Genomic DNA, 19,096 nt, shown 5'->3' with positions numbered 1-19,096 from the left:
GATATTTAAACAGGACATATTGAGGTGAATTCTCCCTAGAAGCTAAAATGGCAAAACTGAGGCTATCGTACTTTGGCCACATCATGAGAAGACAAGATTTGGAAAAGTCAATAATGCTTGAAAAAGTGGGAAAGGGGAAGACCCAAAATGAGATGGCTTGTCTCAATAAAGGAAGCCACGTCCTCCAGTTTGCAGGATCTGAGCAAGTCTGTTAATGGTAGGACGTTTCGGAGGACTTTTATAGAGTCACCGTAAGTCGGAAGCATCTTGACGGCACTTAACACACACATCAAGGTATTACTCTGGTATGACCCAAAAGAGCAGAGTCACTTTTTTTTTTAAATGACCGTCTCTACTCTGTTGTTGAATCTCAGTGATGGGAAAATTCTCCTTGATTCTTTTGAGGGTACTGGGTTTGACTTTCTGGGCCCCTCCCCCATTCCCAGTCTATCAGACTTTTGCCCTTGAACCCTACCCTTCCGCTGAATTTCCTTCAACTCAAACTTTTCTGATGACAATTGCAGCAGAACGGCTCTGGCCTTTCCTTCTCACAGGGAGTATGGAAACATAACCTGGGAACCTGGGACATATAGTTTTCCTGAATAGGACACCTGAATGCTCAACATGGATTTCAGAGCTCCAGGAAATTACATGTTCCAGGTAGGGTTACCAGTCCCCCAGTGGTAGCAGGGGATCCCCTACTTTCACCCTCCCCCCCACTCACCTGCCAGCAGAGGGGGAAATGCAAGAACAGGCCTCCTGGGCATGCTCCCAGGGCAGCACGACATTGTCACTTCCTAGAAGTGACATCATCACACAGACCTGAGAGTTCTCCCACATTTCACAGCAATTTGAGCCCCAAATGGGCCGAATTGGGCCTGTAGGAGGCCCAAATGGGCCTACTGTGAAGCACGCGCGCACACTCCTGAGCTTGTGTAATGACGCTGCCCAGAAGCGACATCACCAGAAGTGATGCCATTGCACAAGCGTTGGAGATACACAAAGAAGATGAATGCCGGGTACCCGCCCTAAAGGGACCTGGTAACCCTAGTTCCAGGATTCCTTGTGGCTGGGATACTGCCATAAGCATGCTCTGCAGCAGTCCATATACATGAAGACTGAGAGGAAGAGGTTGTCAAGGCAGTTGACTTCCCTACTAAATACTCCAGCGTCAGAGGAAAGCTGCATGACTCAGGGCTCCTTGTTGAACTGAGCATGCTCAGAATATCAATTTCTATTCTGAGCCAGGGAGGATCTTGGGAAAACGGTGCTGAATTTGTAGCGCTGCTGACCTGTAGGAACTGGTGAGATTCATATTCCAACACATAAAAGGAATATTGGGTGATCATTCGCCCCAGTTTTGCGGTGCAAGATCGTCACTCTGGTAAAACCATCAGCTGAGAAACCAAAACGTTTGTTCTCCCTCTGAAGCGGAGGACATCTTGGGTGTTTCCCACCATCCAATCAGGGAAGCAGGAATTTACATATTTTCCCCCTTCCTGTTGGTGTGTGGGTCACCCTTCCTTCAGTTCTTTCCTGCCTCCAGGGAGAGCAGAAGTGACCTCAATTAAAAAGTAGCATGGGTTTATTTAAACTGATTTTTAGAATTAATCTGCTTAAAGCAGCGCAAGCCACTGTAATAGACTGGCTTACTTCATTAAAACCGTGCTTAAATGGGCTTCATTAAACCTAGAAACTGGATTAATAAGCCTGTAACAACTGATTGAGGATAAGCTGATGTAAGTAAGGCTTGAACTGTTGAAGTGCCATCAATATTTGGAATTTCCAGGAGTGCAGCTGGATTAAAATAATGGTATTATTTTGCTTCATCCTGGTTAATTCTTTGCAACCAAGCACAGGTAGGGCATCCCCCATCACTGAGAAGAATGGGAGGTCGTGGTTCAGCCAGCTAAACTGCTAATTAGTGTCTAGGGCTTGTGTTTTTCTGTGTCTGCCTCTGGAAGCTGGCCAGAGTCAGTGGTCTAGCTCTTACCTACAAAAATCTCTCACAGAGAGGAGTCCAATAACAATGTACTTCTAATTATGATTCACATGGGTGTGTGGGGAAGATGCCCTGTGTTTTGGTCCACTTCATGTGTACAGATCAGTCCCGGAGCTACAGCTGCTTGGAGAAAGTGATCTATGAACTTAGGAGACCGCGCTGTTTTCTGGTAGCCGTTTGTGGGTCTCGCCACACAGTGATGCCGTGCTCTTTAAGTGTCGGGTTTCGCACTTTTACCTGGGAGCTGTTGTTTTAAAAGAGCTGTTGGATAGAGAACAATTCACTCTTTTAGTAAAACAAAGAGTTGGGGAGGGGTGAGAAAGAAAAGAAGCTTTTGGCTAGCTCCCTTAACTCCTTAGTTGCTGAACGACATTCTCTCCCTCCCCACCTCCTCTGGGTAGAATCTGCCAGTTTGGTGGACGGGGGAGACTAATTTTAACAAGAATGTGCCCTAAAAACAGCAGTGCATTGGGTTACCAACCTCCAGGTGGGGCCTGGAAATTGCCTGGAATTACGACTGATGTCATGACCACAGGGATCAGTTCCCCTGGAGAAAAGAGTTGCATTGAAGGGTGGACTCGGGGGCATTTTTTTCAACCTAACCACTATGGTCATTTTCTCACGCCCTGATTTGGGTGCTCCTACCTTCTGAGATTAGGCAAATGGAAACCTGGGAGAGGGTTGTGGCACTGAAACGTTGGAAGTGTCTCCCAAGAGAGACTTGTTTGTCCCCTTCTGTTGCTCTTCGGCCAGCGGGTGAAGACTTTTTCTGTTGCTGCCTTCTACCAGCAGAAGAAGACTTTTTTGTTTCATCTCTAGGGTTGCCAAACCTGGCAACCAGTGGGCAACTGGGGAGGGGGCAGGGATATAGGGGGCAGCTGTCACACTCTAGAAATGTCTAATTTCCTAAGGAGGGGTGATGTCACTTCTGGGTTTTCCTGGAAGTGACATCATGCCGTTGCTGACAGAGATTTTAATTTTTTTCCTTTCTCCGACTGGGCAGTAGAGATCACCTGCCCCCAGCCACCCTGGTTTCCTCAGTGAGCTCTCCGTCTGCTTTTAATTTTTGCTTTTATGTATGTGAATTTTATTGCATTGTATGCATATGTCAACTTGGTTTCAATTGTCTGAATGACGTGTCTTTGTTTTTGTTTTAATGTTTTTTAATACATGTTTTTATTATTGATTTTTAAAATCTGTTTGCCTCCTTGGTTGCCCTGATGAGGGCAGAACGGTAGGGTATAAATTTTTATAAACAAATAAATAAATTACACCCCACTGAAGTCTCTCCCCTCCTCAAACCTTGCCCTCCCCAAGATCCCCCCCCCCCAATCTCCAGGTGTTTCCCAATCCAGACTTGAGAAACCTAGGCTGGCACACCATGTTACTGTAAATTGCCGCAGAGGGTACTTTGGTGTGGTGGGAGAAGGTGTTATAGCTCTGCCCTTTGTGGCCCAAGGTAGCTTGCAATTACATGCTTACAAACATGCACAATAGGATAAAACTTCATCAACCCACTCTCCCCGAGAAAAATACCTGCATCTGAAACCCTGTTAAAAGTCCTTTCCAACTAACCAGCCATTACAGTGTTTTCTGAGAGGGTACTGCCTCCCTCGCCTCCTTTGGGAGCCTGTTCTACAAGATGGGAGCTGCTATAGAGAAGGAACGGGCTCTAGTAGATGCCAACGTTTGGTTGTTTAAATAATTTTCCCTGGGGGAAAAGGCCGGTTAAAATGAATAAAATAAACTGCGACAAAAGGTAAGAGAAAACCAGGAAATAATTTGCAATGTAAGAGTAGCAGTTGACATGAGAGTCAATTGCCTAAGAAAGTTTGAGGATCAGATTAGAATCAATCAATCAATCAATCAATCAATCAATCAATCAATCAATCAATCAATCAATCAATCAATCAATCAATCAATCAATCAATCAATCAGAATTTAATACGGTCAAAGACCCTACAAGTAATGGCAATTAGACGTAATGATATTCTCACGGATGCGATGAGGATGCCGCCACCATTTTGAATTGATTTTAAAGTGGCATGTGGTACTCTTGGTCCCCCGCCCACCTTTTCAAGTGCCAAAACAGCTTGTGAGGGGCACCTGCTTTGGCACTTCATAAGGCATGGGGGAAACCCGCCTCATGGGTCTTCACAGCATTTTAAAATCACTTTTAAAATGATGGTGGCAGTGTTGTGGCTAGTTTGGTCCTCGGATTATGGTAATTGATCTGTCAAGATTGGTATTGCCCACGGTGACTGGCCGTGGCTCTCCAGTGTCTCAAGCAGAGGTCTTTCCTTTCACCTCCTGTCTGATCCTTTTATATGGAGACGTGCTGGGGATTGAACCTGGGGCTTTCTGCCTTGCAAGTTCTGCCCCTGAGCCGCTGCCCCTCCAATGGCTCAGTGACAGAGTGTTGACTTGGTGTGCAGAAGGTTCCAGGTGGACAAAATGGAGAGGGTGCAGAGGAGAGCGACAAGGGTGATCAGGGGTCTGGAGACTGAGCCCTACGAGGAAAGACTGAGGGCCTTGGGAATGTTTAGTTTGGAGAAGAGGAGATCGAGGGGGGACATGATTGCTCTCTTTAAGTATTTGAAAGGCTGCCATTTGGAGGAGGGCAGGGAGCTGTTCCAGTTGGCAGCAGAGGGTAGGACCCGAAGCAATGGGCTTAAATTACATGCACAAAGGTACCGGCTGGATATTAGGAAGAGCTTTTTCATGCTCAGAGTAGTTCAAAAGTGGAATCAGCTGCCTAGGGAGGTGGTGAGCTCCCCCTCACTGGCAGTTTTCAAGAAGAGGCTGGATGAATATTGGTCAGAGATGCTTTAGGCTGATCCTGCACTGGGCAGGGGGTTGGACTAGATGATCTGTATGGCCCCTTCCAACTCTATGATAGGTTCAACAGCAACAAAATTCCAATGTCAGTTTGTTATTTGCACTTGTTACTATGACTCTGGGGGCATGGATGAAATGGAAGAGGCTGGGTGGGGGGAGATAGAAGAAGACCCCAAGGTCTTGCTCTGCCAGCCACAGGGGTGACGAGGGACAGGAGGAGTGGGTAGATCCCAGCTCTATCAGTGGGAGGGAATATGATTGCTATATTAACAGAAGCTGCCCCTGATGGAGACCCCATAGGAGCAATAATGTGTGTGTTTTTAGTATTGAATCCTGCACAGGAGCCTTGCATGATACATAGTCACCCTCTGCATGACCCCTGCCTTCCGCATACCTCACCTCCAGTCATCCAAAATGCTGGGCATTTCACTTGCAGAAAATAAAGACAGTAGGATACGCAGTTCTCTTGTTTGGAGCCATAAACGTACAGCTTTGTGCAGAACTGATACATAGTTTTGGTGTCTCTTTGTGTGTCCCCTTCCATTGGGTGGCGCTTAACTTCTGCGCTGTGTCTCTTGTTAGGAATGGAATTCCACGAAGAGCTTCATAACCTGGGAACGAAGGAAGGTCTAAAAGGGAGAAAGCTCAGCAAAGCCATTGAAAGTTTTGCATGGAATATCACTGTGCTTAAGGTAAGTAAGAAATGTGCCGCTTTACTCCTCTAGAGAGCCTGCGATGGATGGATGTTTTTCAGACTTCTGGGTCTCTTTAGCACGAGGACAGTGCTGTTGTAATGGCAGGAATTAATGAATGTAACAGCCATGATGGTGAGACACTTTTCATTACGAGACTGAAGACTGGTCCCTTAGTCAAATAAAACTTTCTGGAGTTGACTAATATGTTTTGCCACCAGTTGATGCTGTCCCCACCTTTGCTTTACCGGTGTCCCTGGGAGTCAGAAATCCAATCCACCTCGCCCTCTTCCATCCCTCTTTTGAAAAGAGCCCAGCAAGCCATACATGTCCTACAAGGGCTTCCCAAGTTCCCATGACATGCCTTCCTCTTGGGAGAAACTAGTTCTCATTTTGGTTGCTGCCATGGCAACCAGGCAGATTTCTCTTATAATCACCAAATGGGGAACTTTTCAGGGCTCTAAAAATATTTGCAAACCTTGGCTCCCTTTTCGGCTCAGGCTAACGTGTTGTCTACAAAAGAATGGATTGAGCAGGGGTCTGCTGAACTGTGGATCACTATGTCTGTAACCTCCTTCAAGTTGAAATAACAAGTGTTGCCCAGGGATTTTTTTCTGGGAAAAAAGGTGGTGGAACTCAGGACCGCACAATGACATCACTTTGGGTCAGCTGGAACAAGGGGGGAGTTTTTTTAAAGTTTAAATCGCCCTTGGCGAAAATGGTCACGTGGCCAGTGGCCCCGCCCCCTGATCTCCAGACAGTTTAGATTGCCCTCCACGCCACTGGCACGGAGGGCAATCTAAACTCCTCTCTGTCTGGAGATCAGGGGGCAGGGCCACTGGCCACGTGACCATTTTCAAGAGGTGCTGGAACTCCGTTCCACCGCGTTCCAGCTGAAAAAAAGCCCTGGTGTTGCCTATTGGAAGTCGGACAATATCTGCAGCCATTTTTGTGCATAGTTAGTTATGGGCTCAGTTCAGACATTGTATGAAACCATAGCTTGCTTAAACTGCTTATGAGTTGTGTGATTGAATGCAGGAGTCTTTGCTAATTATGGTTGATTGGGTTCCATCAAGCCAGGATCTTGAGATGGCTTATTGCTCTGAAGTTAATAAAAATGATGGCTTTTGCATGATGTCTGAACACATCATCATTTTGGTCTTGGCTTGTTCTATGGCAAAGAGAGAAGGATACGAAACCAGCATTTGTCTGTTAGCGGAATACAGGTTTCATAAACCAGCCATAATTAAAATAAACTATATATTGTTGAAGGCTGGAGAACGATGGTTGATTAACCAAAATAAACTATAGTTTCATGTTACGTCTGAATCAAGCCACTGATTATTTATGCTAATATTTAATACATGAGAAAAACTACGGGCAGCCCTGGAACAGCAGACCCAGAGAAAGAAACAACAACACCAGGGAACCACTTATACAGATATTATATATTCTGTATGCCGTATGAAAGTGCAAAAGTGCGATAGTGCAAAGATGTCTAATTGTATAATTAATAAATTCACAATGCAAAAATACACAGTACAATCATATCCAGTACACATATCATTAAAGTCTTTGTAGTCCGTACAGTTCATTCCATTCATTTAAAGTGCAAAATGTCAATTTTAGTAAAAGGCCGGAGGTGGAGAGTCGCGAAAAGATGTTATATCATTCACAGTCCAATAGTTTAAATTAATTCAAGATCTCTTGGGATCATGAGTGGCCCTGAGAAGTTGCTTAGCTGCAACATGGCAGGGAGAAGAAAGCAAGCATGGTAAGGGGGGATTGGAAAGGGGGATGAAAAGAGCGGTGGGTGTAGGAAAAAGGGGCTGAAAAGCAGCAAGAGGGCAGCAAATGGCAAGGGGACAAGAGGTCTGAAAAGCCGTGGGGGGGCCAGTGGGGTGGTCGTGAAGGTATTTTGCCCTCCTGCAAGTTTTCTGAGTCCCCAGCTTGTCAGAGACTTCCCCCAACAAACTGTACAAACAATAGTACTATTTGTGGTTCCTCAGAGGACACACATGTGTTTTGCATGCAGAAGCAATCAGGGTCAGTGCGTAAGAACATTCATTTAAACGAAATTGCATCTACTAGGGCTTGAGAGAGACTCACCAGCGCCACTGGGGTGCTGCCGGTTTTGACTCTGTGTTTCTTGCAGTTTCTTGCAGTCATATGATAAAACCCTTTGGTGTATAGTAAAATAATTTAATCATGAATTTGCAAATTTTTTCCTCCTTTCTCTTTCAACGCCAAAGTAGCATTTCTGTTTCCAGAAATGTGCAACCGAGTGATAGGTTTGGAAGTGGGAACATCAAGCACGTGGGCTGCCTTGTGAAAACGTAGGCGAAGGGAGTCCATGTGTGAAAGAAAATGTGCATGAGGCATTTTCTCATTCAGATCCCGTTTAAGCAATGCTGAACATACCTTATGCAGCGCTGGAGATGTTGGATTCTTGGCAGCTGTCATTTTGGGTTTTTTTTTCCTGGTGAATACCAGAAATTGGTGATTCTGCAAATAGCAAAGCAATTCGCTCGTCGTGGTGCGCGTCGTCTGTTCAGTCCTGACTCATTGGTTCGTAAATCGCTTCAAAGGCCCATTTCAAAATAACGCCTTCATCCTTATCGCCGGGACCATCTGTCTTTTCTCAATAGCATCCCGTAAGCAAGATGTACTGTGAGATGGAATCTAGTAATTTTTGAACCTGTGTAGTAAATAGATAAGGCACAGTTGGAGAAAAGAACATTTCCCCATCAACTAAGCAAGCTGGTACACAAAATATTATGTTACCTCCTGATTCTGACCCGAGGGCAAACAGAGATGGAATTGTCAGCATGAGTTCTTTACTCGCTTTGCCAGGCTGCAGCTTCTCCCAATTACTCCCATTTAGGAAAAGAGTAGAAAAGATATAGGAGGGAGACAAAGGAATTAAGAGCTGGCTTTTTGTATAGCAAACTGTCTCCTTGGCCTTGTGTACCAATGACGTTCTGGTCATACCCTAGTCATATGTGACAAAAGAGGTCCGAATGGGCCATGATGTTTCTAGGCTGCATTTAGATGTCCCACTAAACTGGAGTTAGACTGTGGTTTTCCATGACGGCCACAAATATACTGCTTTCTTCGTGGTTCCACGTGATCCTCTTTCCTCCCTCCCTTCTCAGAGCAGAACCACAAGTGACAAAAGGCACAGATTGGACACTTGTCAGCTTCCCTCAAGTTTTGATGGGAAATGTAGGCAGCTTGGCGGAATGTTGGACAAGTGACAGCTGAAAAGTCCATTGGACAGCAGTCGGAGAGCCAAGCTGCAAGACCAGGATGCCTACATTTCCCGCCAAAACTTGAGGGAAGCAGACAAGTGTCCAATCTGTGCCTTTTGTCACTTGTGGTTCTGCTCTCAGATGGAGCAGAAAGACAAGCCTGCGATGTCTGAATGCAAATGCTGGGCCAACTGGACTTTATCCCTCCCCGACCCTTGATTCTAGATCAGGGTCAAATCCTGGTTTTAATCCCAGTTTGTGCAGGACAGGAAAGCTCTGGAAACCTTCATTTGAATTCCGTGATTCATTGGCCTTTGTTTTCGATTGTTCTTGGAGGGAGGAGGGAGCCACGTTTGTTTAATTCCCGTTTAGCCTGAGGTCTGAATGCAGCCCAGCTGAGCAACGTCAGGCACCTTGCAGAGACAGCTAGGAGTTGTTTTGTTTCTTTCTTTTAAAGATATTCAGGACCCACAGACAGTCACATACTCGCCCTGTCTGAATTCATACTATATTTAGCTTCTGTCTCAAGTGCGGGTTTCCTCTTCGAGAATAAAAAGGCCATATCTGACCATGAATAATTCATATCCTGACAAATCCTGACGAACAGCTCTTTTCTTTAGGAGAGGAAGACATTTGCTCCGGTCCTTATACTCTAATACAATCTATGTGAAGTCCTAAACCATAAATATTTGTCCTGTTCTGAAGGTCGGGACCCTAATTTGCTGTTGACGGAGCCATCCTACGATCTTGCTGTGTGGTGGCCCCCTAACATGGGTGTAGCTTAATTGTGGTATCCTAATGGTACACATTGTGCTGTGTGGCCGCAGTCCTGTTCATGCTTACCCGAGGAGTAAACCCCAGTGAAATCTGCAGGATTTACTGCTGAGTAAACAGACGCAGGACCAGGCTTCAAATCTGTTTGATCTCATCTTGTCCTAAATGGATGATCCAACTATTGTCCGGGATATTTTGGCAGTTATCTTTGACCTTGGGAATCAGCACACCGTCTCCCTCTGCAGCCATCTCCTTGCCTGATGGGAGCAAGCTAGACCGTATATAGTAACGTGCTTTTATGGACCTTTGGAAGATCTCTAATGCAAAACCAGCCACGGCTAGCGTTATGCGGCTCTACTGTACTCTGGTTTCTTGTGTTTTGGTGCATGAGTTTCCTTAGAACTTGTCAACAGCTCCAAGGGTTGCGTTTCTTTGATGTGGTTAAAAATTGGCACATTTGTGCATCATCCAATACACGGCGGTGCCCTGAGTGGACTTTGATTAAATTGTTAGCTCGCAATGGAAAATTATCAGCCAGCTCTGACAATAATTTTGGGTTGGTGTCGTCCAAACTCGCCAAGCTGCTAGTTAATCGACATGAGTCCCCCATGAGTGTTGACTGCCAGCGATTGTATTGGAAAATAGCATGCCCAGGGGGAGGGGGATGTTGGTAACATCCTTGAGCAAGTGGGAAGTCTGTCTCGTTTTAAAATAACGCAAGATCTTTGAGTCACTGGTTCTTTTACACAGTGATTTGTTTCTTGGGAAAGGAAGCCTTCATCTATGGCTCCTACCTCCCCTTCTCAGTTATTCCGTCTTTAATTATTCAGGGTGTTTTCTATGTCTTTAACACATATACTTGACACACTTATGCAGAATCTTAGCCTACTTTGTAAGACATACCTACTCTGTAGAATCCTGGTATAGATTGTAGACATCTGATCAGTGGCTTTCAACATGGGTGTTTCAGTGGGTCAGGGGTGCCCGGAATGGTACCCACGAGCACCACGGTGCCTGCTGGCATCTTTCCAGGCACCCTCCAAGTGTTTTACAAAGCAGGCAGGGCCACGTGGGGCTTTTGCCTAGCAGGGCTTACGATTGGCCCTCGGAGATCTGTTTGACAGTGCAGATTTTTTAAAATGTTGCTTTGGCAATAGATGCTACAGCAGCACAAGGATCTTCACTGCCTGACGAAAGGTAAGTTGTTTGCATGCAAGAATATATTGTAAAACAATATGCCCATTTTAAAAGGTGTTCTTTTAAGCAGAGCTTCTCCCGGAAATGTTGAGCATTAACTTCATTCCCTGATACTTTGTGGCTGGCTCCACTTCCTTCAGGAGCATTTTATGCTCACCGTCCTCTTTCACCTTTAGAAAGGTTCCTGCAAGCTCAAAAAGGTTGGGGACCCTGGTTATACTATGTCACATTCATACTTGAAGTATTTGTACTTCACTTCCAGGACCCAAAGCTAGGGTGGGTATCCAGTCCATTCATATGGGGCTGAAAGCTTTTTTCTGTCCTCAAGGTTTGCTCCCCCTGATTCTCCACGACGAATTTAAATCCAGCTGGCTTAAGGCAGTTTTTATAGGTATATTACATAAATAGGTTTCTCTCCTCAGGTGCTCCTAACTCAGGGGGCTGAACGAGCCAAAGGGTTAATTAAACAAAGAATAGAAGACATAGAGCACCAATCTGACATCTCTAGTGCATCTAAAATGGGGGTGCTGATAAATGATAAAGGTACTCTTGAGCCAGCCAAGTGTCCGGCCTCTGTGGAAGTAAATAATTTCAGAAGGGCATTTTCTTTGGCCAGGTGTTCTGCTTTTCCATCAGCGGTTGTTGAGGGGAGGTACAACAAAATCCCCTATGCAGAAAGGCTACGTCTATGCCCTTCGGGAGAGGCAGAGCACATGTTCTTCAGTTGCCCATTCTATGGAGAGGTTCGTTTAAAAATTATTACTCCAATATTAGACAGGATTCCCTGTCATATAGCTACAAATAAAGCAAAGCTCTGCTGGCTCTTATCTGATAAAAACCACGTGATCACATGGCAAGTCGCCAGATTCCGTACATTAATTTTTAAACTGCGTGAAATGTATTTTAAAAAGTGCTTAAAAAACAGATGGTTTTCTTTTGGTTTGGTAACATAATTTTTGTATATTGGTCTTGGTACTGTAATAATAAATGAGGAGGAGGAGGAAGACCCAAAGCAGTTTACAACACTATATAAATGCTATATAAATTGCCAATAGACAACAAACTACATCTTGAGCTGGTCCAGGACTGATTGTCTGACATATCCAGTGGCATGGGCTGTGAACCATGGACTAAGAGCCAGAGGTCCACGAACCCTTTGGCATTTACGCTTCAGCTCTTATTTAAGAGTTCTTGCCTCTGACCATGCCCCAAAGAGAAGAGTAACTCCTGAGCAAGATGTTGCGGCCGGTATGGTGTCATTTTCTCTGATTTAGATATAGACTTAAAACCTCGAAGGTGTATGATTGAAAATTATAATGTGTGAAATGGCTCGTGGGCTGTAATCCTAAATGCATTCTTAACTTGGAAGCAATTCTGGCTATAAATAGAACATAACTTCCAGGTGACGCTGTTAAGAATCTCAATATTAGTAACACCTGACGGAATTAGTGGCACGGTTGGCTTCAGGAATATTAAAATGTCAGGAATTTATACCAGCTGCTAATATAAGCAGTTGTGATTTTGCATAACTGAACAGGAGCAGAGCTTGTTGAGTTTATAAAGAGTTATGTTTATAGTAGAAAGTTCTTAGAAGCCTGTTTAGAAATTGAAGATTTAATCTCTTGGAAGAAAACCAGGCAATGGCTGCTCCTTCTCAGGCAGAAGAGACACTCCTTGGCATAAAAATTCAGCTTTATCGTTCTTCAAGCGCTCTTGGAGGTGCTGTCTGCATGTGTCAAAAGGACAGCAGAAGCTCTTTAAAATGATGACATTTCAACTGGGACACACACATCAAAGCTTTCTCCGCTCCTGCAGCGCTGTTAATTAAAGGAAGTCAGGAAAGGTGGCAGCCATGATGTTGTTAATGTACATCAGTGTAAAGGGTGTGATACCAGAGGAAAAACTCGAGCCATTGAATTTGTGTTCTACTTTTATCTGGCAACACCTGAAAAAAAAGATCTTGTTAAAATCAGTTTTTATCCTGTCGAGGATAGTCGGTAGGATGAGTTCCATATAATTGACTAAATGCTAATTGTGTAATTGAACCCTTTTGCAAAAGGATGGGGTTGCTTGGCAACCAGCAAAGGGAAAATAAGCTCCCTTCTGTGGGAGCCCCAGCTACCACTTCCTCCCAAGATTGGGCTACTCTACAGATTAGCAGCAGGAGCAGCTCTCGTCTGTTTTGACCCCCTTTAGGGGAGTGGAAGAGCCCAGGTTCAATCCCAGCACGTCCAGGTAAGAGGACCAGGTAGCAGGTGATGTGAAAAACCTCCGAGACCCTGGAGGGCTACTACCTGTCAGCGGAGACAAAACTGCGGGCCAAGCTAGAAGTGACAAATTCGTCACTTCTAGTTTGGCCCTGAGTTTGATAGACTTGGTAGAAGGCAGCGTGATGTGTTCCTTGTTTTGTGGTTTTGGCTAGTTGAGTTCTCTGAAAAGTGGATTATAGAGCGTATGTCTAATAACGATGGGTGTCCCTGCCATGTGGATTTAAAAAAAAGAATCTGTCAGGCCCTTCCCGGCCTCACCTATTGCCCCTCTGCCTTCCTGCCACCTGACTTGGGGAGGCTCCCATAAGCCTCAGAATAGGCTGAGGAAGGGCTTGCATTACCTTATCCCTCACTCTAGCCTAGGACCATGCTTGCTCAGACCTCAGCTCCACCTTCCATGTCTCCTCCCTAGCCTGCTGTTGGAACCTTCCTTCTGGCCCCAGCTCCCAATCCCTTTCTCGGCCCTTCTCATCAGAAGAAGAACGGGTGCTCCCATCTGGCAGCCCCTGGCTGCCCCTTATTTCCCTCTCCTCCACCTCATAGGGTGCCATTGTGGCGTGTCCGGGCTGGCAGCCCTCCTCCAGCCCCACACCTGGATTTCCCTGGCCTACCCAGCCATGCATCCATCGTCCAGGTCCTCCTCTCGGGCCATATGGCTTCTTGGCCTCATCAGGGTCTGCTGGGGTCTGCTTTGGGCTGGCGTCATTTTGGGCTGGCGCTGAAAGATGATGTCACTGGCTTTGCTAGGAATGGTTGGCTCCCAGCTGTGGCTGCCACTGGCTCCTTCCTCTGTGGCAACTCTGCTCCTGCATCCTGGCTTGGCAGTGGCCTGCTCCCTCTGGCAGGTCGGCCCCGGGTTGTCACGCCTCCTTCGGCAGCTCCCCGGGCCCCTGTGTTGGCGCCGCTGGTGCCAGTGGTGCCAGAGCCCAGTCTGAGTCAGGTGCTGAGGCAGCCTGAGAGGGGGAGGGTTAACCTCCCATTGTTGCCAGTGACTTATGCAGTCGTTATGGAAAAAGCAGGGCAACGTGCCACATGGGAAGGTGGAAAGGGAGGTTAGGAGATTGACTAGAAGAAGGAAATGCTGCAAAGGTGGTGGGGGCAGGAGGAGAACAGACAACCAGGCTGACGGGTGGGGTGGGCCGATGGGTGGATCGGGGCAGGAAATGGACAATTGGGTGGGTTGGCTGGGGAGAACTGGGTGATTGGACAGGTGAGCAACGGGAAGGGAACAAACAGGAAAATTGGGTAGGTGGGTGGGAGAGGAAATGGGCAATTAGGGAGGTGATCAAGGGGGCAGAGAAATGGAAAACTGGGCAAGTGGGTGCAGGGGGAATCAGAGGCACTGCAAGGAAGGAAGAAGTGGGAGCAGAAAACTGTTGAAGTTGGTGACAGTGGATTTTAGTTTAGGTGGGTAGTTGTGTTGGTCTGCAGTAGAACAGCAGGATTTGAGTCCAGGGGCACCTTAGAGACCAGCAAGATTTTCAGAGCGTAACTTTTTAAAAAATATATATTTAAAAGAAAAGATTAGCTATAACAATAGAAAGTGCGTAGTGAGGTTTATACAGGCACTAGCTGAAATTAATTTGAGACTTATACTAACTTAAACAATTAGGTAAAGGTAGTGCCCCGTGCAAGCACCGAGTCATTAGTGACCCATGGGGGGGGGACATCACATCACGACGTTTTCTTGGCAGTCTTTTTAGGGGGTGGTTTGCCATCGCCTTCCCCAGTCATCTACACTTTACCCCCAGGAAACTGGGTACTCATTTTACCGACCTCGGAAGGATGGAAGGCTGAGGGCCAAGCTACAAGTGACGAATGACACTTGAACGGCAAGTGTATTTCTCCCTGTCCACTTGCGCTCCACTCAATCCACTTGCTGTTCAAGTGTCATTTGTCACTTGTAGCTTGGCCCACAGTCACCCTTGAGCCTGCTACCTGAACCGGGCTTCCACCGGGATCGAACTCAGGTCGTGAGCAGAGCTTGGGCTGCAGTACTGCAGCTTACCACTCTGCACCACGAGGCTCTTCCAACTTAAACAATTAGTATCCTTATAACTAAATTATAACAAACAAGCACTACATTTAAAATTAAATTCAACTGATAAAAAGTTGTATAATAAATCTCCTTCCTTCTCCTTGTTACTTGTCCAAATGCTAATATCAGCTATTTCACTAATCATTCCCTGTGTATCATCTTTTTATCTTTATGCTACCTTAATTAGTATTCGTTCTGGGCTAAGTAATCAAAGGAATCTCTCCATTTCCCCCAAAATTCAATTATTGGTCTATTGTGTACATAAGCAGTTAATTTGACCATTGAAGCATATTCCTGAACCTTATTTGTCTACTCTGACACTTCAGGAGACGCATCGGCTTTCCATCTCGCTGCACATAGCTCTCTAGCTGCTGTCGCCATATAACGAAAGAGGTCTCCTTGCTCTTTTCTGAGATTATTTGGTAGAATATTTAATAACATGTTTTTTGGATTCAACTTAGATCTGCATCTCTTCATGTATCCAATATTTACGCGCTTTCTTACAAGTCTACCACATACGGTAAAATGTTGCATCCACGCACTGACATTTCCAGCATTGACTATTGTAGCTCTTAGTAATTTTTGCAATGTCTTTAGGAGTAATATACCATCTGAAAAACATTTTATACCAATTTTCTCTTAATAACAGACAGGCTGTAAATTTTATATCCTTGGTCCATAGATCTTATCATAGGTTCATCGGAATAGTTTCTCCAAAATTTTCCATCCGTTTTATCGTACGGGTTTTGACGTGCTATATTTCTGTGAGGTGTTGCAATATTTTTTAAATTTTCCCTAAGAGATGTTTCAGATCTCCAGATATTAACAGTTTAAATTGAGTTTCCCCTCTTAATTTACCGCCTTGTTTATTATTCTTTTAACCTCGACACCGTTTGGTGATGCATCAGCTATGGAATATTTCTACCTTGATCTTGAATATCTTGCCAGGTTTTTAGATTTTCTTTCTCATCAATCATTGGCTCATAGCTGATCTGATCGATTTTGCTTCTGGTGGCTGCGTCATAGTATGCATTAACTGGCGACATCAGTGAGGAAATTATTGGACTTAATCGGCTTCTTCATTGAAACCACGTTTTAAGTCATCCATCTCTTAATATGTGAGTCCCATCCTGTTTTTGAATAGATTTCAGTGATTTCTTGAGCCCCAGATAATTATGGATACCTTCTTTAGCATTCTGTCTTCAGTTGGATACGTCTACTACTCGAATTCATGACCTAGTCTGTTATCCAAACTAGTGCCGCCCCTTGGTGATATAAAGTTCGGTACAGCCAGTCCTCCTCATTTTGTGTCATCCTGTAAGACTTTAAATCTTACCCTTGGTTTCTTTCCTTTCCGTATGAAATCGCTTACTGCTTTCTGCCATTTATTTAAGAGTCTTTTGATCTATGTGGATTGGAATAATTTGAAATAGAAAATTCAATTTTGGTAATATATTCATATTCATTTTCACAGCAGATATTCTTCCTAGCCGTGAAATTTTCAATTTATCCCATCTCTGCAAAGTGTAAAATTTCTGAGTCAGTGGATTTTAGGGTACTTAAAAATCATCTCAGTGCTTCTAAGGACAGGTAGACAAACAGAGAGCCAGTTTGGTGTAGTGGTTAAGAGCACGGGACTCTAATCTGGAGAGCCGGGTTTGATTCCCCACTCCTCCACTTGAAGCCAGCTGGGTGACCTTGGGCGAGTCACAGTTCTCTGGAGCTCTCTCAGCCCCACCCACCTCACAGGGTGATTGTTGTGGAGTAATAATGACACTTTGTAAACAGCTCTGAGTGGGCATTAAGTTGTCCTGAAGGGCGGTATATCAATCGAATGTTATTATGTTATTATTATCTTTCAAGTTATTTATCTGCAAGAGAAATGGCAGGCTGTCAGGACTTGCCAGGTAGGGTCCCAAACCCTTTACTGCATCACTCGGGTTGATGAGTTAAAGTTGTTTTATTAAGGGTTAATACCAGTTTCAAAGGCTCAGACAGTAACATTGGCTGGAATGCCTAAAGGTAAGCAAATATGGATTGATACAGGTTGCTGACCCCAACCCCAAGGGGACAGTAGTTCATGAGAAATCATTTTAGCGGGTAATGCCTGCAAGGCAGGCCTGGGAAGAAGGGAGGAGGGAGAAGGGAGCTCGGCTTCTCCAAGGATCCTCAGCTTGGCAGGAACTCAGGCTGAGAACATTTCTCCTGTAAGGTAAACCACTCTGCACGCCCTCAGAAGCCCACTACAGGTACAAATGCCATCAGATACAAAAGACAGATGGCAGATATGCAACGCTTATCGGGCTTGAAAACTTTAAGAGGGAAGAAATGTAAAGCTGCTGCCGCATATCCGAACTAGCCTTGCTAGATATGCAGAACTGGATGCCACGGGCCTCCGCTGCCTTATTCGTTGTGCACCTGAGGATCAGACCTGCAGAATCGAGTAGGAACTATTCGGAAAATTGGGGCTCATTATGAGTAAAGCCAAACTTCACTGAAGTTCAGGGTGTGATTATTCCATCCTTCCCCCTGTCCCCCCACTGACTCTTTTTATCTCACAGAGGTAGCGGCAACCATCAAAAGGGTAAGCTCTGATGCCATCCTTAAATTGTCATCAGCGTTTTGGGCGGCAAGATCATCGGTGCTGTTTTTCCCTAGAGCTTTTGGATCCCCTAGAATCCTGGGACACGATTGTTGTCAGCAGTTCTGGCAACCAGAAGCACACACGATAGTGCCACAGATGCCAGGAATACTAGGAACGATAGTTTCTTCGGTGTGGTGGTGGTGGGAGTTCATGTGAGAGTTGGAGGGGAAGCCTCCAGGCTTTGCCATGCTCTTTGTGACTTCACCTAGGCAGTGATACGACTTGTTTGAAATGGGCTCGGAAAGGCTGGCCAATTCCAGGTTGGGAAATCCTTGGAGATTTGGGGGTGGGGTCTGGGGAACCTGGGGAGGCCAAGGTTTGGGTAGGGGAGGGACCTGTGGTTTGATACCATAGAGACCACCTTCCAAAGATTCCATTTTTTCCAAGGGAACTGACAGGGTTGCCAGCTCCCTGTTGGGAATTCCTGGAGAATTGGGGGGTGGGGGTCGAAACTGCAGAAGGCTGGGCTTGGGGAGGGAAGAGATCTCAGCAGGGTATAATACCATACAGTCCACTCTCCGAAGCAACCATTTTTTTCAGGGAATCTGACCTCTGTCACCTGGAGATCAGTTGTAATTTTGGGAGATTTCCAGGCCCCATCTGGATTTTGGCAACCATAAATTCAGACGTGTTCTAAATTGAGTCAAAATTCCTTGATTTGGTCCTATTTGAAATAGACAGCATTTAAGAGCATTTGTTGCAGGTTCTGGCTGCATCAGTGTTTTCAAGTTGGGTCACTGCCCCCTCACCCTTATTAAAGGTAAGGGGCAAGGTGGTTTGTGTCTTTCCATCGGCGCTTGGAGCCAACAATCTCTTGGTTCAAGAGGGAGGTGTCTACGCAAGAAGACACTTGTCCAATTTGAGCCTAGCTTATCCCCCCATCTGCATTCCCACACCCCACATTGCACCATTTCACAGGGTCGAATATCTGCGCAGTAAGAGGAAGCGGCTGCAGCAGGAAGGAAGTGCTGGAAATCCCCACGCGGCAAGCGGAACTCTACCTATCATTCTTTGGAAACAAACCCTGGTTTATAGCAATAGCAAGTTACCACAGAACTAATGGGCTGAGAGGCTGTAGGTGCTGCTATGGAATATTCATGTCAGATCTGAAAAATATAGGCCCTGAGAACTTTCCCCCATCTTTCAAATTGGCTAATGACTAATTCCAGGATGAGAGCATGCATTTCTCACCTTTTACCCATGAGTTCAGAGAGCACCTTTTGTCTAGCCCACAGAGATGCTTATGGATTGCTCAGGCGTAGGGCTGCCAGGTGCCCTCAACCTTCCCGACGGGAGATCGGAGGCCTGGCAGTTACCTTGCTGGTGGGTGGGTGTGCACGCCCAGCTTGCAGGTGCTCCCGGGAAGTGACATCATCACACAGCTGCCCTG

General features: G+C 45.6%; 1 protein-coding gene across 1 annotated transcript in view; it reads left to right on the top strand.

Moving 5' to 3' along the window:
- The window catches only part of PLCL1 (phospholipase C like 1 (inactive)), a 300,959-nt gene that overhangs the window by 261,368 nt on the left and 20,495 nt on the right, over window positions 1–19,096 (top strand). The window contains exon 5 of the mRNA XM_054972560.1: window positions 5,423–5,532. Within this exon, the coding sequence (XP_054828535.1) occupies window positions 5,423–5,532 (110 nt within the window). The remainder of the gene's footprint in view (window positions 1–5,422; window positions 5,533–19,096) is intronic.

This window comes from Eublepharis macularius, chromosome 2 (assembly GCF_028583425.1).
Source record: "Eublepharis macularius isolate TG4126 chromosome 2, MPM_Emac_v1.0, whole genome shotgun sequence".
Lineage (NCBI taxonomy): Eukaryota > Metazoa > Chordata > Lepidosauria > Squamata > Eublepharidae > Eublepharis > Eublepharis macularius.
This window is presented reverse-complemented; position numbering and strand designations above follow the sequence as displayed.